Raw genomic sequence first — 26879 nt, 5'->3', positions numbered from 1 at the left:
TTATTAATCGCAGCCCCAATGTGAGAAAAGAAGAAGCCAAAGAATACAACGTTCAAGCACAGAGTCTCACATCGGATCGAATATCAGATCTCAGGCGCTATGCCAAACAGGATATTATCCGTTGGTCCAACTTTCAGTAGCCAACTGAACGGCGAAGCTAATGAAGGCGTATACAGTCATCCATTGTTAATAGTATCAGAGCTCAAGTGGAAGGGAGGTCCGAAGACGTAGAGGAGAGCAATGAGTATATAGAAATTCATCAGTTTACGATAGCGCACAGACGACTTACTAGAGGAGATGGCTGAGCTTGGTGAGTATATAGAATCATAAATGATAGTAGTAGCAAACCTATTGTGGGCTACTCTTCATGATAGAAGCCCAATTCAATACCGTCATAGGATAAGCTATACCTAGCTGGAATGACAAAGCTGGGAAATTCTCGACGGCGGTGGCATACGGACTTGAGTATAACATGGCCAGCATTCAAACTCGGATGCTCAGGCCTTTATCAAGGCATCTGATGGTCCGCAAGTAAGTTGCTTCATTATTACTGCGAGTCCGCACAAACGCATTGGACAATGAAGACGGGCGTCGGGTCATGGGCAGATCTCCCGCGTCTGCCAAGGAATCTAAAACTTTTCCAGAAATGCTGGCCATACCCTTTTTTAGGCATAAACCAAGTAGATGGTCCCAACGTGTATGCCTGCTGACTGTGTTTCTCGAAATAAACATGCGGACACATTTGTCATCCGTTGCAAAGTGGCAGGATAATTCACGGCGCAAGACGAGAGGAATAGTCTCTGAATAAGCACGCGCTCTGCACATTTCCCAGGACCTCAGAGAGCAGTTCATTTCCATGGCGGGGTGGCAAGCGTGAGGTCGTTGCTGTTGGTGAGATGCATTGGCATGTGTTCTAGCTGGCTCTTGAATGTCCTCGCAGATCTTGCTCCACTATGCAAAAGGTTTCGGTGCATAATCTTTGCATGCTCACTTGCCTTGGGAGTGGAGGCAAATGCTGACGCGCAATTTTTCTCCTTGGCCAGCGGGTAAGCACATGCGATGTTGTGATCGCAAGGGATCGCAAAGGATCGCTCGCCCGCCTGTGGAGGCGTAAGACGCCGTGCATCCTTCTTCCCTGGCCATAGGACAAGGGTGTCGAATGCCCTGATGCCGACGCCCTTCTTCTGGCAGTACAGATTTCGCCGCAATGCTCATCTCGTCTGGCAGGACAACGGCGGCGTTTTCTCTTGCATGGAATTGCGCATTTTTGCTGGCTGAGAAGCGTCTGGCGCGCAATGCTCGGTTCCTGCAAGAGAGCCGCGATGCTGGTTGCGAGACGGCATTGCTTGGAGAGGCTTTGTTTGCCGTACCAGATAGATAGATAGATGCGTGGCCCAGGTAACGATACACCAGTCACAAGATGCAGGCGTGCGCTTGAAAAGATGTCGGTGCGAATTGGCAGCGAGTGCGTTGAGCCTTGATTGCTCCGATGACGGCGTTCTGAGAGGTTGCATCGCATCAGCGCCTCAAGGTCAAGGTTCGAATGGATGTCGAAATCTGACGCTTACTGCACGTGACGCATCACGTGCGCTGCTTATTTTTCTTCAGATCGGAGAGTTTATCGACCAGGCCATTGTCGAACCTTACCTTGCCCACGCAAGTGACTCATTGTGACTCAGCACGTCGTTGTTGGCCTTGATATATCAGCAGATCCGGCGACAATCGTCTTTGCACAGCCAATTCCTCCAACCGTCCATCCCAATTGCCCGCCATGTCGACCTTTGGGCAGTTTCTGCGTGTAACGACGTACGGCGAGAGGTCAGTATCTGCTTCCGAGCTAGGATAGCGCTGGGCCGCTAATTCGCCGCTGTAGTCACTGTCCCAGCGTGGGATGCATTGTCGACAACTTCCCGCCCGGCGTCCCGGTCTCTGAAGAGATCATCCAGCCCCAGGTGAGTTTCTAGTATATGGAACAGCCATGGCGCTTTCTAGGGACTTTGTAGCTCAAGTTTCCAGGTCACTCGCCGTCGCCCCGGCCAAAGCTCCATCACGACGCCGCGGAATGAGGCCGACATTGTGTCCATCCAGTCCGGAGTGGAGGGCGGCGTCACGCTCGGCACGCCGATAGCCATGGTGGTCAAGAACAAGGACTTCCGCCCCGCAGACTACAAGGGCGACACCATGAAGCAGTATCCCCGCCCCAGCCACGCCGACTTCACCTACCTTGAAAAGTACGGCGTTCGTGCATCCTCAGGCGGCGGCCGTTCGAGTGCGCGCGAGACAATCGGCCGAGTGGCGGCAGGCGCTCTTTGCGAGCACTACCTCAAGCTTGCCCACGGAATCGAAATTGTTGCCTGGGTTTCGTCTGTCGGCAACATCCACCACATCCCGCCCACCCCCGAGTATCCTTCCACCTCTCACAACCCCAAGTTTCTCCAGCTGCTGCAGGAGGTTACACGGGAAACCGTTGACAAGACGGTTGTCCGGTGTCCGGACGCGGAAGTGGCTGCCAAGATGGAGCAGAGCATTGCCGACTTCCGAGATCGCCAGGACAGCATTGGAGGCACAGTGACGTGTGTCATTCGAAATGTCCCGACTGGACTTGGCGAGCCCGTGTTTTCCAAGTTGGAGGCCACACTGGCCCACGGCATGCTTAGCATTCCGGCCACAAAGGGATTCGAAATCGGCTCCGGATTTGAAGGAACAGAAATCCCCGGGTCCTCCCACAACGACATGTTCATCCGCAACCCCAATTCTGATTCGGATTCCAAGAATGGATTTGCGAAGCCAAAGCTCACAACCGCCACCAACAACAGTGGAGGAATCCAGGGAGGAATCACAAACGGCGCGCCCATCTATTTCCGCGTCGCTTTCAAGCCCCCGGCAACGATTGGACTGCCTCAGGAGACGGTCACATTTGAAGGAGAGACTGATGGGCTTCTAGAGGCCAAGGGCCGTCATGATCCCTGTGTTGTTCCCCGTAAGTCTCAACACTCAACGCTAAAACTGACTCTGCTAACCATGTTTAGGCGCTGTTCCAATCGTCGAGGCCATGGCTTCAATTTGCATTATGGATGCTCTTTTGTTGCAAGGCGGCAGAAGGATGGCGGTGCTTGCGCCATGAAATGAATGATCAAAAGTGTAGTATCTTGATTTTGAAAAAAAAAAAAAAAAAAAAAAAAAAAAAAAAGATTGATCTGGAATCAAAAGCTTTTCTATTGTATATTCAAGACATTTCCTCCTACGCATATAGAGATGTATTACCATTTACACAGTCTTGGGTCCTGATTCAATTCATTCAATTTTAAACTAGCACCAACATGCCGCTATACTTACTTGGGCCGTGTTTTTTTGCAGGGTCTTGGACGGGTAAATCTTTAAGCCCGAGATCGGCGCCGTATCGGAGCTAGCAGGGGCCGCAAAAATGCCTGTAATAGGGATAGTTGCTAGCTTTTCTGGTGGATTTGCTTGTTGCGACTAATGCGTAGTCTCGACTTTTTGAATTGTATAATGTTGCAAACCCAGTCAACAGAAACAACTATACTAATGAGTCGATGAATGGCTGTTGCTTCAGGTTGTCAAATTTCCAGTTTCGAGCACCCAATTGGTAGCTTTAGGAAATTGTCAGACGAGCATGGCTTTGAGGTTGGCAGGGCCTTCTATAACACCATAGATAAAGAGCAGAACAGACTATAAGTCGACATGTTCATGACGCTATAAGAAATCTCCGCGAGAAGCAAGCACGAAAGAGCACTTATGCGTTATTGCGATTGAGAGGTAAGCATAACGGTATAGTTTAGACAGGGGATATTTATTCTTTGTTTATTTCGCACTGAAATGTAACGATTTTTTTGACTATTACTTGTACCGTGTTTAATATATATGATAACCCATGACTCTGTGCAAGTGAACTGGAAAAACATGGCTTGTAAATTCACATCCAACATTAACCAAATATACCACAATACAATGAATAACACCAAATCTTCGAGTTGACCGAAAATATTTTGTCTTTATTACGTTGTTATCTTGATCATTAATTCATGTGTTCTTAGCTGTTTTCTTCCTTCTGTTAACCTGCACCCCACTAACTGGTCCGTCAGAGCGCTAGAGTCCAGCAATCGGCAGCTGCCTCAATGCATACGCAATAATAAATAAAACAATAACAAAATCTTCACTCCATTTGCTATTCTCTATACTAAAATCCACAGAAATCCTTCCCGTGCCTGTATTGTCAGTGATTTCATCACGTGATGAGAATCAGCCGATGTAACCAACCCAAAGTCAGCCCATCCATCCTTCAGTTGGCCCTTGAAAATGACGCACCATCATTTACATCACTAACAACACCACAACTCCAATTCACAAGGCCGTCATTATGGCGACCAAAGCATTCTTTGATCCCGTGGCCGCATTGCGAGCGGCGCCGTTGCTCACATCAACTTGCACCCTCTGGTGGGCGTGGGACGAGCACTTTTTCCTAAGCATCTTCAACAAGCCAGAGATCCGCAGCAAAAGCAATGAGCTGCTGCCGTCGTATTTCAAAGACTTTTTCGAGGGAGGATTGAACCGGACTCTGGGGCTTCTTACACTCACCATTTCATCCACCATGGCTACTTGTTTTGTAAACCACAACTATCACTGGGCCAACAAGTCTCTGCGGTGGTACACAGCCGGAATGGTATTGACCGCCGCCCATCTCGTCTTTGTGCCGGCCGTCGCACCAAAAATTAAGGCAATTGTTGAAGACACCTCCAAGGGAGAGAGCACCAAGGATCTGGAGGGCTGGCTGAGCGTGCACACGATTAGGTCTTTGACGGTTGATTTGGCGGCATGGGTTTGCTTTGTCATTGGCACTGCGCGCGAGATCCAATCCGATTGGGACTAAACAGGTTGGAATTGGAAATTATTATCATCTACTCTTTCTGGTGTCTAGCTGGTATTGTCTCTGGATGGAAAGAGGTTGGCTGCTTGGATCCGATGAGAACGCACACAACACCCTGTAATATAGCTAGCAGCCGGCATCTTGATAAGCTTCAAAGGATTTAAAAAAAAAAAAAAACACTATTGAACTCATTTACCTAGTACTTTAGTTAGCGCTCCTTCGTGTGTTGTTTGTATTTTGATATTTTTTGTATGGACGATGCAACATCGGCATAAAGCAGTCTCATTCCGCGTTATGAAGCACTACCTAGATATTACTCTCATAATTCCTGGCGTTGAGTGCCTCGCATCATTCTCCATTTTGAAAGATACTTCTTTATCGAGAAATTGATCCGAAATATTTCTTTATTTTCGATTCTAATCTCGCTTCGGCAAACTCCGAGTTTTTCTATAGCCGTGTCACAAAGCTCTGCTTAGTATAGACAGGATCGCCTGTCAGCTTTAAAACGAATTGGCCAATGAAGGTGACCATAGCATGAAATACGAAATATGCCTTGTGTCCTAACGCACTCCTGCGTCTCGCTATTCTCTTTAAGCACTAGCCTACTACTCGTTCTCGTTCAGCTGCCGCTACTATTTACATACATATTCGGCGCCCCTCGTCATCGTTTAACTTGCTCGCTTGAAGTTGTGCTGCATTAGGGATACGATACCACCTGCATTATAATGACTTTAATTAATACGCTGCCCATTGTGGGCGGACGCGAAGAGAAGCCACAAGAGACACAACAGCCACGAAAGAAGCATGCAAAACTATTCCACAAAAAGACTAGGACAGGCTGCCAGCGTTGTCGAGTTCGGCGAGTCAAGGTACGAATGGAACGCTCTTCGATCAGCCCTATGGCTGTGGAGAAGACGGCACTTGAACAGCTCCTAATGTTGTGAGATAGTGTGACGAAGCTAGGCCAATCTGTAACAATTGCATACGGCTTGACTTGGATTGCGAATATGCCCAGCCCCCTGCAGCAAAGAAGAGCAGCGAAAGCAACTCGGCTCAGTCGTCGGCTTCTCCAAGCGGCGGTGAAGGCGTGATCAATTCAGACGGCGTGGTGCAACTTGCGGAAACAACAGCACGGAGGAGGCTCGAACTTGAGCTGTTCTATCATTATTCTACCGTCATCGCACCAGTCCACAGTGTGGACAAGTTTTCTCAGGCTTTTCTAGGGCCTTTCATGTGCCAAGCAGCTTTGCGGTCAGATGCTGTCCTATACGCAGTCTGCATGGTGGCAGCTCTCCACAAAGCGCACATATCCGGTGATGCCGGGTCGGAATATATGGGTCATTGCTTGACATATACGAATTTGACTCTTCAGTCGCACCACCAGCAGGTGGCCAATCTCGATCCCGATAATGTGGATTTTTCATGCCTGACCTCTAGCCTTTTACGGGTTTACAGATATTATCAGTTACAAAATCGATCCTTGGAACCGTATACGCCTCCTGTTGAGTGGTTGCGCATGTGCAACACCAGCAACATTGTGTTCCGCAAGGCATGGGCATTTATTGAAGAGAGACGTGAATCAGTCAGCGGCAGGCTAATGCTGGAAATCTCACAAAATCTGGAGGAAAAGAACAGAATGGAGCATTCTAATGAGCTGATACACCTGCTGCGACGCCAAGAGCCCCATGAGCTGGAGGAACAATGGGATGACGATGTTCACAACGTGTATAAACGAACGCTGAGCTGCCTTGGTTGGCTCTGGAAACACAGATTCGACAGCGATCCTCCATACGGCGTGTCGAGACGACTTTTTCTTTTCCCCATGATAGTGGACGCCCAGTTTGTGATATTTGTAGAGGAACAGCGGCCGCGAGCCCTCATCATACTGGCGCACTATTTTGCATTGCTTGCAATTATTCGTCAACTCTGGTTTGTTGGCGATGCTGGTCTTCGCGAAGCTCAAGCAATCGCGGTAGCGGTGCCTCCAGCGTGGCTGGGAATGCTGATACAACCACTGGAGATATTGAAGGATCCATCCTTGTTGTGCAATGTTCAGCCCAAAAGTTGACATGGTTGATGAAATAGTAAATAATATTAAGTCTCTGCAGGGTGCGGGGAGCGATGATCACTCTGGATGAGGAACCAGTTCTATCGCTTAAGAGCAATGGCCAATTGCCAATTATTAGCCACAACCCTTGGTAGGAGTCGATGCAGGGGCTGATTTAACGCTGCAGTAAGCTCTTGTGGGCTCTGCTGATTAGCTGTCGTTCTCGTTCAAGTTGCGCTAACCTAGACATAGTGGCGTAGACAAATCCGGCTGACGCACAGTAACTTGAGGGACGCTATATTGAATAGGGAAATTTTCATGGGAGGGAGAATTGAAGGATCAAGAAGTAGTGAATGTAGTTGAAGATCTTGGTTATCATTATCACAACCGCAAATATGTATATATATATGTTGTTCAATCTACTATAGCTATTCAATCTACTAGACATTCACTTTACATACAACATTCCCGTTTCTTAAAGGGCTTAATAGCTACTCAGTAAACGGCACTTTTGCGATTTACGCCTTCTTCGTCTTACAAGATCAAGCGCCAAGACTTATACAACCACGATGACAACTGACAGTCTCTCAGCTGCGAAACTCGCCATTTACTTGATTCTACTCCAGCCCGCGCTCTATTGTCTATGGAAGCACGGCAAAACAGGATTTCTCGGCTGGCTCTATGTCCAAATCTTCTGTGTACTCCGCATAGCTACTGGCGGCATTGGTCTGCATGGGAACCAGACGGGGGAAGCCGCTGTGATTCTCAACAGCATAGGCTTGTCTCCTTTGCTTCTTTCGATCTCAGGAATATTGCACGAAGCGTGAGTCTATAATTTGTCCCGTGAATGCTTACTATAAGTGTCTTTTGCTAATTTTACTTTACTTTACATCAGTCGACGTGCTGTAAACCCGCGCCTGAATAGAAAGCTTGACATTATACTAGAAATCAAGTACCACGGCATTGTCGCTCTGGGAATGGTTTTGACAATTATAGCTGTTGTCCACCTTTTAAACGGCGGCGAGGTGTCAAAAAATAAGTCATTGCTCAACGCTGGCTCGGCCATATCGTGCGTTGCCTGGCTACTTGCCGTTCTCTGGGCACTTTGGTCGCATTCCATGAATCGCCGATTTTCGTCATACTCGGATATGCAAACATCTGAAAACGGTAAAATGGTTAGTAATTTTGAGCATGTTATCTTTTCCCTCTTTGACTCTATAAGTTGCTGATGCACCGCTTCCTAGCTACTCAATGGAGTGTTTATCGCACTGCCCTTTGTTGGAATCCGCCTTGTTTACGGCATTGTATTTCTACAAATGACAATTTCCCACCCGGATTCAGGTTTCCTCACGTCCAAGGCCGTACAAGTTTGCCTCAGTTTTCTTCCCGAGCTGGCATGTATCACTAGTCTTCTCTTGGTCGGTATCTTGACTCGTTCTTTGAGACCAGATTTGAAGAAGAGGGAGCAAGAAGCAGTTCAATTGGTGTCCAATCAAGATGTTGGACTACAGCAGTCGACAGAGTACAAGTAAATCTGCGCTCTGGGCTGCCATAAGAGACCCCGTGTTTTATTCACATTCCGTCCTTATCCCAACCATGTTGCTTGTTAAATACATGCAGGAGCATAGATATGTTGCCAGCCTTAGCCTCAGTAGCATATTGTATGCCCAATCTGCTAAGACTACAAGTAATATCTTGTGCACTTAAGATTTGCTGTTCCATGGGCGGTATCAATGCACCAGCATGCAATTATGATTCACTAGCCATTTGCGTTATCGCTTACTTACTTAAAAATTAAATATACTCAAAGAGAAGCTATACATGGAGTTTCATAGGGTTATTTTTTCGCTTTTAAATAATGTATAAAGATTTTAGGCAGCGTTATATTTGTGTCAATCATGCAATTCAGTTTGCTCCCCATATGCTTAGCCATGGCTACACTATTCTCAGATACCAATGCGAAAGATAGTTGCAATTCCCCTAAGATATTTTAATCGTTGTCCTTCACATTTCTCCGCCAATCACTCCTGGTTTCCAGGGACTTTAGTTAGGGCACTACCGAACAAAATACCCCTCATCAAAGCAAGCTAATACGCAGTTGTTATTTTTTTTTTATTGTATTTTGGTATCGTGGACTTAAAATATAAAATAGACAACTCATGCTGCAACATATATTTTGTCTAGAAAGCAAGGAACTCATGCATTCTTTTTAATGTGACTATTTAAAGTCTGATCTGCTATGGATAAAGTCTGGTTCAAGCTTCGGCAGACTCACTATCCGCCTGGTCCAGAGCAAATCATCCTTTCTGGCGATGGAGACGACTCCCAGGCTCCTCTTTGTTTAGGTCACTGCATCGCCGACCTCAAACACTTGGACTTTCCAATCAATTCTGGCGCTGTGCTGCCGTTCCCACAGCGCATGAACGTCTTCTCGTCGCATGTCGTCGACTTCAAATGGGAGCGCAAGCGTGGCTTCGCAACATCGCTGGCTCTCGCTACTAGCGCACCTATAGCCGCATCATTAGGTTTGCTGACAATCAAGGCGAGCATCAGTGTCGCATTCAAGAGGTCCGTTAGCCAGTACGAAGAATACAACCGCCTCGACACATATATCGTTCAACCCAATTCTCGCTATATCCAGCAGTGCCTAGAAAGAGAAGAGCTTAAAAAATACATTGGCGACAAGGCGAATTGGTCATTCTTCATGATTACGGGCCTCCGCGTGGCACGAGCGGGAAAGAGGTCGAACACAGCCATGAGGAATGTAGAAGTTAAAGGGGGCCCTGATGCGTGAGTTTCAGACTGTCTTATACTTATACCTCAAATATTAAAAACTCTGGAGTCTAAATGTTGGTATGCTTATGTAGTGATCTATCAACTGCGGCAGCTAGCGAAGTTACTAACAAAAATAATGTGGCTTGGGAAAATAACACCAAAGAAGGCCAACTTTCGGATTTTGTTTGGGCTATCCGTCTCGCCAAAGTTCACAAGGGATTTCTCATGACAGACTGGTCTGTTGACACTTGTACACATCGCGCTACCTTTCATATGGAGAGCGGACAAGAAGTCGACGTTGGTGCTGTCGTTAAAAACGAGGGACTAGAGTCCTTTCAGGTCGTTGAAGATGACGATCTTGGTGAAGCTATTGTGTTAGACGAGGAACTTTTAAGTGGTGAAAACTGAGAGAACTTGAATAACAACTCTTCTAATCTATATAACCTTTAATATACCTTGTTTAGACAAACTGGGCTTGTTTTAACGTTGAGCAGCCCACTTTAAGTGTTTGTGGAAAGATATGTACTCAGTTAGCCTGATCCATTGCCCTCGACAGACTTTCCTTAATATACTCTCTCATTTGCTGCAAGCTCATACCAGCAAAGTCTGAGGGAAGTAATTTCAGCGGCATGATACACTTAAACTCTCCCGCCCGCTCAGATATGGCGTTGAATATGGCAATCATTCCAAGCATTTTACTGACATCAGCCACTCTAAAGATGGACTGGCAGTTAAATAGGTGCCGCGTAAAGTCAATTATGAGCGCCGCAAGCCCTGCTGCCGCGGCTGTGGCAGTACTGGTGCCACGTACCCGCTGATTTGCATCACCGGGATGCTGAAAATCTTCGCCGAGGATAGCAAAATTGTGCGCGTCTGACCGCCGCTCTGGATTGAAATGAGACGCTCGGTTATGAGTATCAGTGGAAAACACGCATATGGTGTAGAGATTGTGCCGCGCCGGAAAGGCCACAGGCCCCAAATTACCCCAGTTGGATGCGGCGGCGAAGACAAGTTTGTTGGCGGCGCTGGCCTTTTGCACGGCATCCTGTAGCCTGGGAGAGTGGTAGAGGAATCCAGCCGATATACTGATAATGTCAACGTCGATGTCAGGTGTTATTGCCCATTCGATGGCCTCCGTGCGATCTCAAATCAGCCGACCTATTTACGATGCATTTGTAACTCTGAAATAAACTTACCTGGGCCATCAATTCAGGCTCTGTCTTATCGTCGGTCTCATCAGAGTTGAATACCCTGGCAACATACAGCTCGCATTTCTCATAGATTGACATGATGATGTTGGCAGAAATTGTGCCATGCCAGGTATTATCACACATGCTAGTAGAGCCTGGATTCACAAAATCTTTATACACCTTGATTTTCGTGAATCCCTTGACTCCTAGTTTGAAGCCCGTGTCAATGACACAGATCTTGACTGACTTGTATGTACCTTTGGCAGAAGCTGGCAACTCCATGACAGTCTTCAACCGATCGATCTTGTCAAACCATTCGTCAGAGGAAACCTTTTTTTCACTGATGAATGTTACTTTACTTGCCTATTAATTTCATCTATTAGCGATCCTATAATTTACTGACCTTAATACTTGCGGTCCGCTCAAACTTCGCGGCTGCTCTAGCTTGCCGTTTTTGCCTCGTGTAATCAACTTTTTCCAGTTAGTCTGCTGGACAACAGGGGTATTGGTACCGTCGTCGTCATTGGTCCAGAAATTGATAAGATCTAGTGAGCCGAGGAGACCTCGTTGCGCAATTTTTAGAATGGAAAATTCGACTGATAATTATCAGCTTACTCAAATCCAAGATAAAGTTTCAATTCAGAGTGATATACTTACAATCCAGACATATGGAACCGGGTCGGCCCTTTCTTTTCACCACCATACGAGTTTTATTCTTTGTAAATCCTTTAACATCTGAGGAGATAACAGATATATCAACATCCTGACATATGGATGATTCTGGAATAAATCTTTGCCGCAATGTCGTAGAATCTCTGCCACGGCGTATGTAAGTATATGTACAGATATATAATCTCATTGCAGTGGCCTTTGTGTTAATTATATGGGTTCTCACTGATGGTATACTTCGTATTCAAATGCCAACATTCGTTGAGCATACAGCTGATGCAGCCGATCTCTCATGGCTTCGACGTACGTCTTCCAATTCACCGCATCTAAAAGAATGTGGATGTTTAGTACAGGGCAAATGAATCAGATTTGATTCTAGAGATGTCATACGAACCGTCTCTCTTATCGAAACCAAAGCTTATTCCAGAAATGTCGAAAGGGGCTGTACCTTGGCGCATGCTAACTTTAGACAGTGTTACCCATAAGGGCCGCCCTAGCGTTGCCCCATCAGTGATAATTGAGTCTTTGTAAACTAAAACAATAATCATTGATTATCAAAATGCCTCGGACTACCTGTTCAAATATGTCCAACTTACCAAGTATGTTAAAGTCGTCATTGCTTGCTTCTTTACAGTCCCTGAAAATCTCTATTTCAAATACTGGACATGGGAGAGCCTCAAGAGATTTGATCCTATATCTATTTTTTGGCCTAGTTGCGACTGAGTAGTGTCTCATTTGAACTCCCTGGGGCTGCCAAGCAAGCCTGACTATAGTATTAGATGTGTGGAATTCTAGCTGCGATGGTAGTTTGTTTTGAAAGGCCTCGAACGCCCCTGGGGACTATTAGCAATGAATCAAAGATGTAATCGATTCAATCGCAAAATTACATACGGGACGGAAATCAATCTGTACACTAGCTCTTCTTCAAACACTATCTCCTTGTGTTTGGGATCTGTAGTTTGGCTCATTGAGAACTGATGGGCAAGTCTTCCGGCAAGTCTGTCGATTTTGAAGATGTCTGGTTTGTTAACCTGTTCCCGTTCATTTGTAAGACAGCCTTTGGAACATACATGCAGGTGCAAGTCCAGAGATGATTATAGAAACTATGGCATTAGTACGCGGCTTGGAAAGTATCATGTGCCATGCACGCGCTTCACCGGGACAAATATGTTCCACCAAGAAGGTCGCGGATAGTACTTCCCGTAATTAGCATCCAAGATTCAATATTTCAGCTCAGAGGGCGAGAAAGATTTGGTGAAATTTTCTGATGCTCACCTCGGTACTCCAGTTCACCATCGTGAGATCCCTCAGTTGTAGGACAGTCGCAGCCAAACCTTAGTCTCGTGATCGTTGCACTGCCACCTATATCATGAAGAAAACAGTTTGAACAAATTATATCGTGCCTGGATGAGCTGTTATCCCAATTTCCATTGATGGTAAGTTTTGCTTCATGCAGCTTGAATGTGCTTTTACTGGTGACAAAAGGAGCCGCCGGTAATATGTCATCTATAACATCTATCAAGTGACTTGAAATGGTATCGAGGCCTTGCTTTATAGTTTTGATCATAGTCGCATCTTTCAGTTCATTGTTACTTGTAACTATGGTCAGTTACAAGCGAAAGGATATCAATTGTGTAAAAGACGTACCTGATGCTTGAACATAAAGCCAGGGACAAAGAGTTCTGAATGTCAGCCAAAGCACTGATATGTCCAATCGCACTAGGTTGACGGCTCTCAAGAAAATCTGTAGTGCAGCTTACGGGCCAAGTGTTTGCCGTCTCACGGAGCTGGCTCAAAACACGTCTACAATCTTGGAGAGTCGTTTGAAACCAGCCGCAGCGTTCAATATGCTGAGAGGAACGTAACAAGGTGCCCAGAGCTTGTAGTCGAGCGTGGATGCCCTTCACGTCTACATGTATTGACTCTCCTATATCCAACAGACCCGCAAGTAGATCATCGCAAGTCTGCGCCAATTCAGCCACTCGAAGAATGCCTTCTTCTGCTCCATCCGTCATGATGGAACCTCGGGGAGAATGAAAATGATGCAATCCCGAGCTTAATGTAGGTACGGACGAAGGACGCGTCGCGGAGCAATGCCGCAATCGCTAAGAAAGGAATTAGACATCGAAGCGCATGTCATATGATTAACTCCCATTAGATCTTCTATTGGATGGCGAAGAGATGCGTGTGACCCCGCTCGAGGCAACAAGGCAACGCCGCGGTTCGCGCGCCTTGTGTCACAGCCTTGCGAACTCTAGGCTATTTCATACCGCTAATTGCCTATTTAATACCGCAATGGTTTTCGACTGACTCCTTTTTCTAGTTTATTGTCATCATTTGAAACGCGGCAATTATTCTTATACACAAAAGTTTGCAGCCCAAACCTTCTTCTAAACCTACAACGACAGAATGAATCGTCATTTCAGAACTCCACGGCTGACTTCTGGTATCCTCTTCTCTCCGCCGGCTGGTATTGACGCACAGCCAGATGTCTGGAGTCCCAAAAGAAAAAGGAAATTCCAACATTTCGTTCAAGGTTCGGTGGAGCATGGCGAGGAATTACAAGGCGTACCAAGTGGTTCCGTGACGGAATATGAAGATGATTCTCCGACTCATGGCGGCCCTTACTCTGTTTTCCCCCCCTTCATTCAAACGACACACATGAAACCTTCCCCTCTTCAGGCCCTACCAGAAGATAGGTCCAAGCTACCGCTATTACCCTCTTCTTCAAAGACTCTTACTTTGTGTCTCCCAATCCTAAGAGTTTCTATTGACATCTCCATCGATGGGACGATTTCGTACACGAGGCTCACACAGATTTTCCACAACCCATCAGAGCTCGGCATTCCCGAAGCGCAACACACGTTTCCCCTATATTACGATGAGGTCGTCACGTCTTTTGAGTGCAGAATTGGCGGCTCACGACGCCTACAAGGAGTGGTGAAGCCAAAGGCGCAAGCAAAACGCGAATTCGAAGAGTCCAAAGCAAAGAAGAGAGAGGTTGCAGCCCTACTAGAGGAGCTTACCCCAGAGGTTTTTGAGACCTCTCTGGGTAATATTCCCGCCAACACGACAGTCGAAATTAGTTTGACTTATGTGCACGAGCTCAAGGTTGTCACAAGTAAAGAAGAGAAGTCTGAGGGTCTTGCTATTACAATACCGACGTTAGTTGCTCCTCGATATGCGACTTCTGCAAACCCAGTGACTTTACCTGAAGTGTCGAGTGATATGCTAGAGATAACTATCAGAGTTTTCGATGATGGCACTATTGATCCTGTCTGCTGCCATGTCGAATCCAGCCATTTATCTACCATATATCAAGGTTTGAAGCCAAGCAGCAACGTACATGTACCTATTGCGAATATCGCTGAGTTACAGAGCTTAAATTCAGCAGCCACCGGTACACCGAAGCTGCAGCATGTATGGAAATATTCGTCCAAGTCACAGCCTGCTCTTAAAGGCAATTTTGTTTTTGTCATCCAGATGCTTGATGAGTCTCGTCTTCAATCGCGTGCTGTCATCACGCCCGCAAACGATCTGGGCCACGCTGCACTAATGGTCAGCCTTCGTCCAAATGACCTCTTTGGCAGCGCAGTTCGTCCGGACTTGTTCAAGGGTGAGATTCTCTTCGTCCTTGACCGGTCTGAGTCTATGGGCTGGACACAATCAGGCACCGATAGACGGAAGATTGAGACAATGAGAAACGCCATGTCTCTGGCGCTGTCTGGATTGCCTTCTTCCTGCAGGTTCAATATCATTTCATTTGGTAGTGAAGTGCGCGGTATGTGGATTCGGTCGAAGAAAGCCGACGAACCCGAAAGTCTATCGGATGGCAGAGAGTATCTGGCCAGTGTCAAAGCAGACATGGGAGGAACCCAAGTCTTACTGGCTTTACAGGGAGCAGTAAATAATCGCGAGCCCAGCTGTCCTTCAACGCAGATTATTCTCATCACCGATGGTGAAATTGACAACGTACAACACAGTTCGATATTGAAGTATGTCTGGGAAACTCGTCAGAAACATGGCGAGAAGATCCGTTTCTTCACGCTTGGCATAGGTGATTCTGTCTCGCACAGCGTCATGGAGAGTGTTGCAGAATTGGGTGGCGGATATTGCGACGTTGTCGATGTCGTCAAGAACGCTCGTTGGGAAGGCCGTCTTAATCGCATGCTACGGTCAGTCATGGAGCCAGACGCATGGACTTGTGACATCGATCTCGGCTCAAGATACAAAAGGCAAAGTCTGGTTGCCTCCAAGTTCGGGGCTGATGGCAGAGACGAAACAGACGTGATATTTTACGCCCACGGCCCTTATCCGATCCCCTCATTGCATCCATTCAGATACAAGTCTTTCTTTTTTCTCTTGGATCTGAAAATGGCCACCTGCCAACAACAGTGACAATTAGGACAACATCAGATGCTGCTGAGAAAAACGTCTATACTATGAAAGTGAAGCCAACTCAACTAAGAGAAAATACCATTCATCCGCTAGCAGTCAAGATGATTCTAAGCAATCTTGAAGACGAAGTCAAAAGAGCAGGTACTAGTGAAGAGCAGGCACGCCTCAATGCCGAGTGTCTGGGAACGAGATACGCCATCTCGAGCAATTGGACAAGCTTCGTTGCTGTGGCTGACGAAAGTATGGAGCAGACTCGCCAGATTGAAACCTATAAAAGTCTTTTCAAGGAGGCAGATATCCATGAATTGTTAGTTCCAGAGACTGAAGAATTCTCTGAAGTGTTTGGCCGTCATCGTATCGAAATACGCGTAATTTTATGGACTCTCCCGCCAATATGGAAAGTGTACAACATTTGCAGAATATGCTCTGCTCAAGGTCAATACCTGAGAAAATCTTGCCAAGCCCAAGCGCCAATACATACAAAATAGGAATGAATAGCCAGGGGAACCCAAAGTGGCCCTTTAGTCGAGTACACTGACAATGTTCAAGTACAGTCTCTTTTGTCGGCTATTGAAGCCGACAAGAAAGCACTGGATGAACTGATAATTGACCGTAACAGCAACAAGGCACAACCCATTTCAATGGACAACAATGTGAGGAGCTATACACCACAAACACGTAAATCTCAGTCTTATTCTGCCGCTGTCAGAGACGATAATGATGTGGCCAATTCCTATCCTACGCGTCAGGATCATCCTTTATTGGCTCTTGGAGAAACTATTTACTCTACTACATCTTCGATAAACGTGGGAACAGCTCCAAATCACGAAGATGTCCTTTTCTACGAACCGTCTGGAGATGGGCCTATTACATGGCAAGATGCTGCAGGATGTGAAAACCGTGGCATATTCATCCTACCGAGTATGGTGAGAGAGCGACTCATTCATCACTTTTGCAGCAAGACAGTCGAACATCTATACGAGACACTGCGCAATTCGTCAAGAATGGCACAGGCACCTGAAGAAGAAGTTGCGGCTTTAGTTGATACGCTCATGATGATACAGTATTTTAGAACGCATCTAATCGACGAGGAGGACTACTGGAGTCTTCTAATGGATAAAGTAGAGCGTACACTACTTCTAGCTTTAGACAAAGATCAGAAGGACGCATTGGAGCCCTTATATACGATGTTACTATCGTCCATTCTTCATGTCCATTTTTCTCAGTCTCTAAAGCATGCCTCTGTACACCAAGAAGAGACTCGGAAAATCCCGGATCCTTCGGTGCTCAAGACTTGTTTAGTGTGCAATACGGATATCGAGACAGACTTTGATGGACATCTTGTCAGTAATATGTCTTATACGTGTCTGGCTGACGAGTGCTACGACATTAATACACAATCCCGAGAAATCTACACCAGTTGGAGCACGTTTTGGGAGCATCAAGTTGGGAGTGGTCACATGTTATGTCCAGGGATTAACAAATGGAATGAAGAAGCTGATGTAATTACAGAAGCACACAATTAGTATAAATAGAATTGATTGCGTTTGTACATGGTACTCAGAAGCAGTAATGAAATATTGAGCGAATATCATACTCAAAGTATCGTGACTTTTTCAGTCATCCAGAGTAGAGTGCAATATCATATTCTGCGGCCCAACTCTCTTAATGAACCACGGGTAGCCATAGTTTACCTGCCACCAAGTCTGGGTGCAAGCATCTCCACTGGCACAAATGCAGCTGCATCTAGCCATATCAATATCAGAGAGGCCAATCATATTGTACCATAGCCGCCGTTGGAAACACCCGTATTTGCCTGGTTTTTATACAGGGTACCCTGAGTGCCAAATGATTTCACAACGTTTACGACAAAGGTATCAAGTTCATCTCGTGGAGTTGCCCCAGCATGCGCCAGAACATACGTAACAGCATCCGCAGCCGACATAGTGGCAAGGCCGAGTGATGTAGAAGCCCATGGCTTGCTGAGGACAGTCGATGAGCCAACAGTATTGTCCGGCGACCCATTCAGTTGTCCATCATTATTACTGTCGAGATAATTGCCAGTAGCATAGACACTCTGATCGGCCGCCATCTGATAGAAGGCGTTCTTGGAGCTGGTGGTGCTTGGGCCCGTAATAAAGTAGTTGTTGATAATGTCGTGCGAGAAGGCTCCTCCAGTGTTTCCCGAGGTGTAGCCAGCTTGGTAGTTGTAAACGACGTTGTTAATATATTGAGTGTCGTCCTTTGAGAGTGGTTGGCGGTTGTGGGCGCTGACCCAGAGGTTACGGTAAAAGGTTGACGGACCCGTCTCAACATGAGCACCAAACTGCTGACCAATGGGCAGAGCAATGATTGAATTTGATACGGTAATGTTGACGGCACCCACAGCATCAACAGAATCCCATTGGCCGTACTCGATAGAGCAATGGTCTAGAATGACATTGGACGCACCTCCCATATTGAAGGCACTCTTGCCAGTGTCGGTATCCAAAGTGCCTTGACGCATACGTAGGTTACGTATAATGATGTTGCTTTTATCGCTGGCAGATACTTCACCACCCATGATTCCAATGCCATTGCCCGGTGCAGACTGGCCGTTAATTGTTAGGCTGTTAGATAGAGACACCGCGGATTTTAGCTGTATGTATCCGCTAACATCGAAAACAATGTTGCGATTGGACTGGCTAACAGCGTCGCGGAATGATCCACTGCCAGAGTCCAGGAGGTTTGTGACGTGGACGGTTGCTCCGTTATTACCACCAGTGGCAATGGCACCGAACCCGACCGCCCCGTCAAAAGCTAGGCCCAACGCCCTGCCGAAAAGGGAGAGAATGAAGACATTCAAAGGTAGACAAGCCATGGTAGAAAGGTAAAGGATAACCGGGTGCTATGCCAGTAGAGCTGAATGGTGCTGAGATGAATAATATCTGAATCTCAACCCCAAACACAATTGCGAAAGAACGGGATAATATGGACCCTACTTATATGTCTTGGCTCATCTAAGCTATTATTCTCCGAAACAAGGAGTCTGGAACTTTGAGGCACCCTGTCATAAAACGGAATATCCGGTCAGCAATAGAATTAAGGATTGGTAGGTTATGATGGAGATGACAATGCTACTTCTTAATAAAGGTTGAAAGGCGAGATACGTGTATCAAAACTTGCAATTGTGTCTGAGGTTAATTAATCTCCTTGAGATGCTGTTGTTTCCCGTACGGCAAAGATCAGCTGATGACAAGTTTGCAAAACCTTGGTAGGAATATCCGTTAGATGAAAGGCTAAATATAATCTCGCTAACGGACGAGAGGCACATTTAGCCGCATTTCTTAACAAGATTGTTGTAGGAGCCCTCCGTGGGGTGAATGGTGAATCCGAGGTTATTACTCTAGGTTACATGTATCCTCCGCACAGTAGAAATTAACAAATGCGAGATTTGTGGAACGGTCTTGGGAATATCCGTCGGGTGAGAGGTTAAACATAATCTTGCCCAAGTTACCACATTGGCCATATCTGTTTACATCTATTATTAAGGAACTGATCTACCCAATACTGGACTACTACCACTGTAAATGGATCACGCATAGAAGGGGTGTAGAGATGTGAAGCAGATATAGGGCTTTATTTGACAGACCAGGGAACTGCAGTTGTGCTATTATCATTTCGACGTGTTCGAGACTATTATTGACCGCTATCTTTTATATTTACTTCCAGGCAAGGCTACAAGTATTTGGTCATACAGTGACTTACAATGTCAGATCTTGTCTATCGCTAATGGCTCCCCAGATTCCCCCTAGTCTCACCGTGTAAGTCTACAGAGCAAGCGGCACGAATGTTGGGAGATTTTGTTTGTTTTTAAGCTTGTCGTAGGACTTCTGAAAGGAATTTCTTACGAAGTCGCTTGTTGGGCACAAGGGCGTAGCTGATGTAGTTCAAAATGTGGATGCAATTGAGGAGCACAAACTGTCCAAACTGGGGATAATGTAGGTATTATGTCAAGTAGCCTGCGTGTATAGATAGACAAGATAATCCCATTCGGTCAACACATGAGACCAATCCAAGTATCTGACCTTAATATAGGAGTACCGAATTTGTCAGTGCCGTGATTTCTTCTAATCAGACCCGATCAACCTGCTCCACAACTTCTCTCTGACCAGTAGCACCCTTATGCTCCTCAGAAATATATGCGGCATTGCTCCGGCCCTCGGGAACGCCAAGTATCTGGGCACCCTTGTCAACGTGGTTGGCGCCGCCAAACAGGACGTCAATCTCCTCTAGCGGAATTTGCTTAGTCTCGGGGATGAAGAAGTAGACAAAGATGGCGAGGAAGATATTCGTAGCCATAAAAAAGTAAAGGCACTTGAGACCCTGATTTTTAAGAAAAGTTGGGAAGAACTGTTGGAAAACAGTGTTGGCGACATTCTGCATCTGCGAGCACATTCCAATAGCCTGTGCCCGGACATTCATGCTGGTGATGGTTATTAGCACTGCTGAATTATGAGACAAAAGGCAGCCTTACCTAAAGATTTCTGAGGTCCAGATCCAGGTTGTAGCTCCCCAGGACGGCTTATAAAAGAAGATGAACAAGAATAACAGAAATACAATTGAGATGCCGACTGATTTAGACTTGGTACCATCGATATCAGGAGTTGTCTGACCGATGACGGGAACAACCACTGTGCAAGGTTAGTATTGTATCAGCCGGAAGAAGGTTATTGGTAGTCCACTTCTAGTATAATTACTTACACATGCACAAGCCCATGCCAATAGCGCCGACTATAAACAGCCAACGACGACCAAAACGGTCGGCTGTCCATGTTGCATTAAGTGTGAACCTAAAAGATATAAAGAGTTAGGCATGATTCCTGGATACAATTTAATAGAAACAGGTCGATGAATAGGCGTGCTTACAAAATTCCAAAGGTGGCATTAAGAGCATTGATGAGGTTAATCGTTTGGGTTGAGGTAAAGACCTTCTTATAAATAGCTGTAGAATAGCTATTAAGCGTCCCTTGTCCAGTAAGCTGCTGGCCAACGTTGACGATGAAAGCTAGGTATAATCGTTTGCGCACAGAGGGGTCTTTAAATAGAGCGCTGTAGTTATGGCTGATTGCTTCCTTCTCGTACTCAAGTGCCTCGCGGATAGCCATAACCTCGTCCTCAACCTCTTGTTCAGTATCGCGGATTTTGCGAAGAGCGGCCTTTGCAGCGTCGACATCCCCGTGCTTCTGGATATGCCAACGCGGCGATTCGGGCTGAAAGGGTAGCAGGACCATGATAATTATTGGGACCATGATCTGGAAGATAACCACCATCTTCCAATCCCATTCTCCAAGCGCACTGCGGTGGAGGGAGCAGGCGTAGTTGATCCAGTACGCGAGAAAGGACCCGACAGAGTAGAAGAGCTGCCAAAAGGCCATGATTACTCCACGGATATGTGATGGGGCCATCTCGCCGATATATACAGGCCCAGCAGTCAGAGCCATGCCTTGGCCAATGCCAATAAGGACACGGCCGGCAATAAAGCAGCCGAGGTTGTGTCTTGGGGAAAAGGCCTGTATAAAGGTCGCGATGACAGTGAGGAGACAGCCAATAAACATGCCCCATCGTCTTCCTAAGTAGTCAGCCTACAGTATGCACATGTTAGTTCAGATAACTTCCGAATAGCTGCATGAAGAGACTAACAGTTGGCCCGCCGAGGAAAAAGCCAGAGACGATAGCACCGATTGTGTATGCCGTGTTGATCAAACCGATTTTGTATGTGTCTTGATTCTATGCAAACAGAGATCACAGTTAGGCACCAGATCTACTGGCCAAGTTATCTGACTACTTACGGGATCGAGATCAAAGTAGGCTAGCCAGTTGTTCGAGCCCTGGAGGGAGTTGAAGACCGAGGCATCGTATCCATAGAGGACCATGCACATCGCTGCCACCAGTGAAATATACCTATAATTTAGAGTGAGCCAATCGTATATTGTGTGACTGATTGTGGAAATCCTTACCAGTTGTAAACTCTCTTTGAGGAGACCATATTGGCGGTGTTTGCAAGTGGCAAAGCCTCCTCCCTGTACCGATTCCTTCTGACAGTCGAATGGCACACGCAGAATACAAGCTGCGAGACTGGAGCAGAGCTGAGGACGGATTGAGAGTGAACCAAGAAGAGCAGGTATGGTTATTAGATATAGGCGAGGATGAGACCCAAAGGTTCTTCAGCCTGCAGGGGAGCTGAATCTAGATTCAGGCTTAGGTGGCTCCATATGACCCATTGATCGTATCTTGAATGGATCAAGTCTCCGCGTTTCAATAGTACCAGCAATATATCGGTAGGGGGGATATTAATCCGCCAATAGATTCCGGCTTACGAGATCTTACTGAATAAGTACTGATGAAGAGACGGTTGACCAGAAGAGACCGACACGCGTAGCCTCCTAGCGCCAACCTGCGGCTAAATCCCTTGCCGAGTCCTGGGGTAACTCCATGATGGGTTTATGCAGCTAGCGAGACAGGGACCTAGGTGTTGTAGGCTCACGTATTTAGTGCTTCGTAACAGCGTACGCCACTTTTCCTTGAGCAAGCTCGGCTATTAGTTCCGAAGTTCCTCTAAAGGTAGGTACTTCAGAGATGTTAAGTGGTTGGTTAATAACAAGATCATTACTCTGTGGCTTCTTAGTAGGAAAGAGTATTGAACTTGAACTATATTAAGTTATGACCTTTTATACCCAAATTATAGTTGACTCAAATGTGGCCGATGGCCAGCCCCCTTCATTAGGGCACCGTAGATATCAAGCTATGCAAGTCTCCAGCCTCTAACACAGGATTCATTTTCAACACTTTACGTTTGGATTGTCCAGATTAGTATCGGCGTGGTTAAGGGAGGTCTCCTAAACCTTTTTGGAAAGCTCTATTTCTGTTAAACAGTGGTTTTCTATTGCGGATGAGTCCTACTGCCTACTGCGTCAGGCTGTAACTTTTACATTTTCAACTGGAGATGTAGCACCGGCGGCGTCTTAATTAACAAGCCGAACCAAGATCTTGCCAGCTAATAGACCTAGGGAAATCGCATCCAAAAATGTCTTGATATACTATGAAGCGTTTTTGCATGTAGTGTACCATATATGCCTATGCTGAAGTTATGAACCGACCAGCAGTGATCTACTCATAGCTCACCCACTAGCACCATCAGTGCATGGCACTCCAAGATTACTTGGCGTGTTGGCACACTGAAATACGGCCGATCCTTTCGGAGGCGTGACAGTGATATCGCTGAGAGTCAGACCACACGTCCCGGCTGCGGGACAGTCAAGGTTTGCAACGTTTGGAGAGTAGTGAGTGCTCGTCGTCCCTGAAAAGTTTCTAACTATCACATCTGCTATCTGCGCCGTGCTGGGGTTGGCCTCACAGTACGAAGTGTTCTCACCGTAGCAGCTTTGTACCTGGAAAGCATAGTCGGTGTTTTGTAAGACAAAGTTCTCAAACGTAACATTGGAGACCACTGCCGTGCCGTGCTCTGGCGGCCCTGGATACAGCTTGAGACCCGCCGCCTTGGCAGAGTTGATCATAGTCGCACCCCTGACAAGGCAGTGTTCAACCGTGTCCTTGCTCCCTACGCCACCGCCCAGGCTACCGACGGAGATACCGTGGCTGCCTGTACAGCTGATGTTTGTGACGGTGGCGTAGCTGCAGCCCGCCTTGAGGGCGACACAGTCGTCGTCGTTGGTGACAACCGCGCCGTCGATGGTCACATGCGTCGACTGGCCAATGTCCCAACCGTCAGTATTGTGCGCAACATTGGCGCTGGCGCTGACGGCGTACAGAGTGATATTCGAGTAAGAGACGTTACTCGAGCCGCCAGTGACGGAGTGAAAGACATTTGGGGCACTTTTGAAATGGAGATTCGATACCTTCACATTCCTTGAGTTGTTGATGTAGAAGAGTGTTGGTCGTTTGTATGATGAATTAGCTGCGAATAGATCCCAGGCGGCCTGTCCGTTTCCGTCAATGACTCCTGTGCCTGTGGTGGAGTACACAGTAGCCCCAGTAATGCCATCCATGAGGAATATGGACCGGCGTCCTCCCCAGTAGGTCGTGTTGGATGACGCCTGCAGCGTGCCGTCGATTTGCAGAGTACATCCGGAGCAGCCCGTGAAGCTAAATGCGGTGTTGATGTGGTAGATGGTGGACTTGGGGATGACGATGGTTCCTGAGGGGCAACTCGCAATGGCGGACTGGATTGCTGGCGTGTCATCGATTGAGCTGCCTTGCCCAGCAACTGGAGTGCAGGTCGAGGCTCTCTTCACCACCCGTGTGGGAGGCTGTGGCGTCGCCACCGTCGCACTATTGACTGCGACGACAGCAAAGATGAGAGCAGCTGCCAAGATCATGATTTGAGATGGGTATAGTTGTAAGCTTCATGTAGGATATTACTACACCAGTCATTCTGTCATATTTATATAGTCGACTACCAGGTGCTCTTACAGAATGTCATTTGAACTTCACGTACACTCTCTCGGGACTTTAATGCGACACTAATTGCCTGTTCGTGTTCACTCACTCCTCATACTCACAGGCTTTATCCACAGCTTGGCTAGTGGTGCTGGACAATAACAGGCATGAAGGTTAAACGGTTCGCCTCGGCGCTATTTAGGACCTGGGGTAAATGTAGACGGACGTTTGCCAAGAAAAGACTGCAACCAAGATTGCTAGTCTTTCTAGTACCATTACGTGGACGTGGTTGTGGATCTAATGAGTCTTCAGTCGTTCAACAAGTCTAAGAGAATAAACAAACACTGGCTTCAACATGATCGGCCATAGAGTGACGCAGCTAAAGCCAACTTTAGCCATAAAGTCAGATGCTCTGTGCGCCTACAAAGTTATCATTAGATAGGTACTGTACTTTGCTCTCGTTGGGTCATGTCTGTATCTACCCCAGAGTGTCACATGCCTCGGGTCGCTTGGGAAGGCGGCAATATTAGAGTCTATATTAAGGCCAACCACTGGTTGTGCATCCCTACATTAGAACTTCCCTCGGTCAAACAAATCCCGAGACTGCATAAACCCCAGTTTGTTAATCCGGGAACTAAATTAGACTGGGGCAATGTCAGGTAACTATAATGTGGACGTTATAGTAGCGCACCAATAATATCCACCGTCAACAATAGTCTTATCCATGTCCCGTCTCAAAGGAACAATGCCAGAACAGTTGTGGCGAGAATCAGAGGTGCCACCCCATCGAAGCCTCCTCCGAACCATGCAAGAACTGGAAATTTCTCCGTCTTCTTGGATCCCTAGCTACACGTACGACTACAACGCTAGTTAGCGTCCTTCCCTCGTATACCTATGTGAGGTCTACAGTTGATGCTGGAGCAGTCTTTCAAAGTTTCGTCTTCAAAAGGCGATGTCGGGCATCTTTAGGCGATTGATACCCGTCGGTTTCCAGACGTGGAAATAAATTGGAAACAGAAATAAAGGCAAAGTGCCGACGGAATTTCTTCACGATTTTCACGCAATTGTTAAAAGTGCGCAACCAAGATGGCAAATCCAATACCCGTTGTTAATCTGGTCTAGTATGTATTATAATGGCAAGGTACGACTATCAAAGAACTTCCCAGCTGCTACGAATTGTTCAACAAGCACTAAAAATGTTTAAAAACTTTGTTCCAGTGCTTCTAGTCTTTCTCAGTGTTGGGACGGCGAGTCATACAGCACCCCCTCAGGGAGCCAAAGTTGTGGCCTTGTCTGGGGGACAGTATAAGTCGGTAAGACTTGACACAATCAACCGGCTTCTCAGGAAGATACCTAAATGCTAACACAATTTACAGCTTCAGGCAGCCATCGATTCAATTAGTAAAACCTCTATGGCGACGACAACCATCTTCATTCAACCCGGAACCTACACGGGTCAGACAAATATTACTTCCGGTTATAAAGGGAGAATAATAATACAAGGATATACTCAAAATGAGCAGAGTTATCTGGACAACGAGGTCATTTTGACAAACAATCTCTCCTCGACTCTAGCAGGCGGTAATGTCCAAAGTAGCACCTTGCGCATACAGTCACCCAATGTCGCCGTATACAATCTCCGCGTTGAGAATACCGCAGGCGCTGGCAGTCCTGCCCATGCGCTTACGGTTTCTGCCAGTCATGTCGGGTTCTATGGCTGTGCCTTCAAGGGCTATCAGGACACGGTGTATGGGCAGTACACAGACACCCTGATGAAATCCTCCTACGTTGAAGGCGCAACAGATTTTATATACGGCGGCCGTAACTGTACCTTTTGGCTGGAAAACTGTGACATCGCCTTCAACCGGGACACCGGCGGCTACATCACGGCATCGGGCCGCGAAAGCGATGACGATGCCTGGTATGTCATAAACGGATCGCAGGTCTTCGCCAAACCTGGTATCAGCGTCAAGGCTGGTAGTGTCTATCTTGGACGTCCTTGGCGTGCATATGCCCGGGTAGTTTATCAGAACACAAACCTAAGCAACATCATTAGCCCACAAGGCTGGAACCCATGGGACAAGAGTGATGATCTCAGTCACATCTACTATGCCGAGTATCTTAATGCTGGCTCTGGAGCCAATATTAGTCAGCGCGTTCCGTGGTCCCATCAACTCAGCAGCCCTATCTCCATGGACACTGCCATGCCGGGCTGGGAGGCTTGGGTCGATCAATCCTACTAGGGATGGGAGTTACGCAGTTGAAGGATGGGGATATATATCACACACACTCAAAATGAACGATATTATATGTGAGCCAGGCTTAAACTTGGCATATACAGTTTCGCATTTTAGCATAAGTTGTAAAAGCAAGTTCGAGCGTGAGAGTTATTTGGTAAACCAGTCCTCAGACATACACGTTTAAATAAAGGTGGTGACGGCCTTCATTTACCAGTCTGAGGTATACATTCTTGAAG

General features: G+C 46.7%; 14 protein-coding genes across 14 annotated transcripts; 8 read left to right on the top strand and 6 right to left on the bottom strand.

The window, feature by feature from the left end:
• Window positions 1–376: 376 nt before the first annotated feature.
• TrAFT101_000202 (uncharacterized protein) lies at window positions 377–1238 on the bottom strand. The gene has a single exon (XM_066125940.1). The coding sequence runs from the start codon at window positions 856–858 to the stop codon at window positions 484–486; it is 375 nt and encodes a 124-aa protein (XP_065982037.1). The 5' UTR covers window positions 859–1238; the 3' UTR covers window positions 377–483.
• Window positions 1239–1654: 416 nt separating this feature from the next.
• On the top strand, window positions 1655–3282 carry ARO2 (bifunctional chorismate synthase/riboflavin reductase [NAD(P)H] aro2). Its single transcript, XM_024901272.2, has 4 exons — window positions 1655–1818; window positions 1874–1952; window positions 2017–2980; window positions 3030–3282. Exons 1-4 carry the CDS (start codon window positions 1772–1774, stop codon window positions 3122–3124), a joined length of 1185 nt encoding a protein of 394 aa, XP_024755911.2. The 5' UTR covers window positions 1655–1771; the 3' UTR covers window positions 3125–3282.
• A 1069-nt stretch (window positions 3283–4351) lies between these two features.
• Window positions 4352–5218, top strand: TrAFT101_000200 (uncharacterized protein). Its single transcript, XM_024908963.2, has one exon. The coding sequence runs from the start codon at window positions 4379–4381 to the stop codon at window positions 4886–4888; it is 510 nt and encodes a 169-aa protein (XP_024755910.1). The 5' UTR covers window positions 4352–4378; the 3' UTR covers window positions 4889–5218.
• A 388-nt stretch (window positions 5219–5606) lies between these two features.
• Window positions 5607–7363, top strand: TrAFT101_000199 (uncharacterized protein). The gene is made up of 2 exons (XM_066125939.1): window positions 5607–5754; window positions 5835–7363. Exons 1-2 carry the CDS (start codon window positions 5611–5613, stop codon window positions 6951–6953), a joined length of 1263 nt encoding a protein of 420 aa, XP_065982036.1. The 5' UTR covers window positions 5607–5610; the 3' UTR covers window positions 6954–7363.
• A 138-nt stretch (window positions 7364–7501) lies between these two features.
• TrAFT101_000198 (uncharacterized protein) lies at window positions 7502–8464 on the top strand (the record flags this gene model as incomplete). The annotated part of the gene is made up of 3 exons (XM_024901285.2): window positions 7502–7755; window positions 7828–8107; window positions 8177–8464. 3 exons carry the CDS (start codon window positions 7502–7504, stop codon window positions 8462–8464), a joined length of 822 nt encoding a protein of 273 aa, XP_024755908.1.
• A 604-nt stretch (window positions 8465–9068) lies between these two features.
• On the top strand, window positions 9069–10181 carry TrAFT101_000197 (uncharacterized protein). Its single transcript, XM_024902826.2, has 2 exons — window positions 9069–9722; window positions 9800–10181. Exons 1-2 carry the CDS (start codon window positions 9172–9174, stop codon window positions 10113–10115), a joined length of 867 nt encoding a protein of 288 aa, XP_024755907.1. The 5' UTR covers window positions 9069–9171; the 3' UTR covers window positions 10116–10181.
• A 52-nt stretch (window positions 10182–10233) lies between these two features.
• TrAFT101_000196 (uncharacterized protein) lies at window positions 10234–12301 on the bottom strand (the record flags this gene model as incomplete). The annotated part of the gene is made up of 7 exons (XM_066125938.1): window positions 10234–10839; window positions 10904–11237; window positions 11301–11493; window positions 11555–11712; window positions 11793–11892; window positions 11961–12098; window positions 12163–12301. The coding sequence occupies 7 exons, from the start codon at window positions 12299–12301 to the stop codon at window positions 10234–10236; spliced, it is 1668 nt and encodes a 555-aa protein (XP_065982035.1).
• A 40-nt stretch (window positions 12302–12341) lies between these two features.
• On the bottom strand, window positions 12342–13581 carry TrAFT101_000195 (uncharacterized protein; the record flags this gene model as incomplete). Its single annotated transcript, XM_066125937.1, has 5 exons — window positions 12342–12399; window positions 12458–12584; window positions 12637–12762; window positions 12842–13158; window positions 13214–13581. 5 exons carry the CDS (start codon window positions 13579–13581, stop codon window positions 12342–12344), a joined length of 996 nt encoding a protein of 331 aa, XP_065982034.1.
• Window positions 13582–13975: 394 nt separating this feature from the next.
• TrAFT101_000194 (uncharacterized protein) lies at window positions 13976–15964 on the top strand (the record flags this gene model as incomplete). The annotated part of the gene is made up of 1 exon (XM_024904101.2): window positions 13976–15964. One exon carries the CDS (start codon window positions 13976–13978, stop codon window positions 15962–15964), a length of 1989 nt encoding a protein of 662 aa, XP_024755905.2.
• A 101-nt stretch (window positions 15965–16065) lies between these two features.
• On the top strand, window positions 16066–17490 carry TrAFT101_000193 (uncharacterized protein; the record flags this gene model as incomplete). Its single annotated transcript, XM_066125936.1, has 2 exons — window positions 16066–16332; window positions 16519–17490. 2 exons carry the CDS (start codon window positions 16066–16068, stop codon window positions 17488–17490), a joined length of 1239 nt encoding a protein of 412 aa, XP_065982033.1.
• A 248-nt stretch (window positions 17491–17738) lies between these two features.
• TrAFT101_000192 (uncharacterized protein) lies at window positions 17739–18824 on the bottom strand (the record flags this gene model as incomplete). The annotated part of the gene is made up of 1 exon (XM_024905579.2): window positions 17739–18824. One exon carries the CDS (start codon window positions 18822–18824, stop codon window positions 17739–17741), a length of 1086 nt encoding a protein of 361 aa, XP_024755904.2.
• A 1253-nt stretch (window positions 18825–20077) lies between these two features.
• TrAFT101_000191 (uncharacterized protein) lies at window positions 20078–21992 on the bottom strand (the record flags this gene model as incomplete). Its single annotated transcript, XM_024904527.2, has 7 exons — window positions 20078–20429; window positions 20481–20637; window positions 20708–20796; window positions 20873–21588; window positions 21647–21733; window positions 21796–21907; window positions 21964–21992. 7 exons carry the CDS (start codon window positions 21990–21992, stop codon window positions 20078–20080), a joined length of 1542 nt encoding a protein of 513 aa, XP_024755903.1.
• A 1132-nt stretch (window positions 21993–23124) lies between these two features.
• TrAFT101_000190 (uncharacterized protein) lies at window positions 23125–24342 on the bottom strand (the record flags this gene model as incomplete). Its single annotated transcript, XM_024901281.2, has 1 exon — window positions 23125–24342. One exon carries the CDS (start codon window positions 24340–24342, stop codon window positions 23125–23127), a length of 1218 nt encoding a protein of 405 aa, XP_024755902.1.
• Window positions 24343–25599: 1257 nt separating this feature from the next.
• TrAFT101_000189 (uncharacterized protein) lies at window positions 25600–26687 on the top strand (the record flags this gene model as incomplete). Its single annotated transcript, XM_024902825.2, has 2 exons — window positions 25600–25716; window positions 25780–26687. 2 exons carry the CDS (start codon window positions 25600–25602, stop codon window positions 26644–26646), a joined length of 984 nt encoding a protein of 327 aa, XP_024755901.2. The 3' UTR covers window positions 26647–26687.
• Between the last annotated feature and the right edge of the window lie 192 nt (window positions 26688–26879).

The sequence above is a fragment of the Trichoderma asperellum genome, chromosome 1, assembly GCF_020647865.1.
Source record: "Trichoderma asperellum chromosome 1, complete sequence".
Lineage (NCBI taxonomy): Eukaryota > Fungi > Ascomycota > Sordariomycetes > Hypocreales > Hypocreaceae > Trichoderma > Trichoderma asperellum.
The sequence above is the reverse complement of the archived record's forward strand: the minus strand, read 5'-3'. Positions and strand labels throughout refer to the sequence as shown.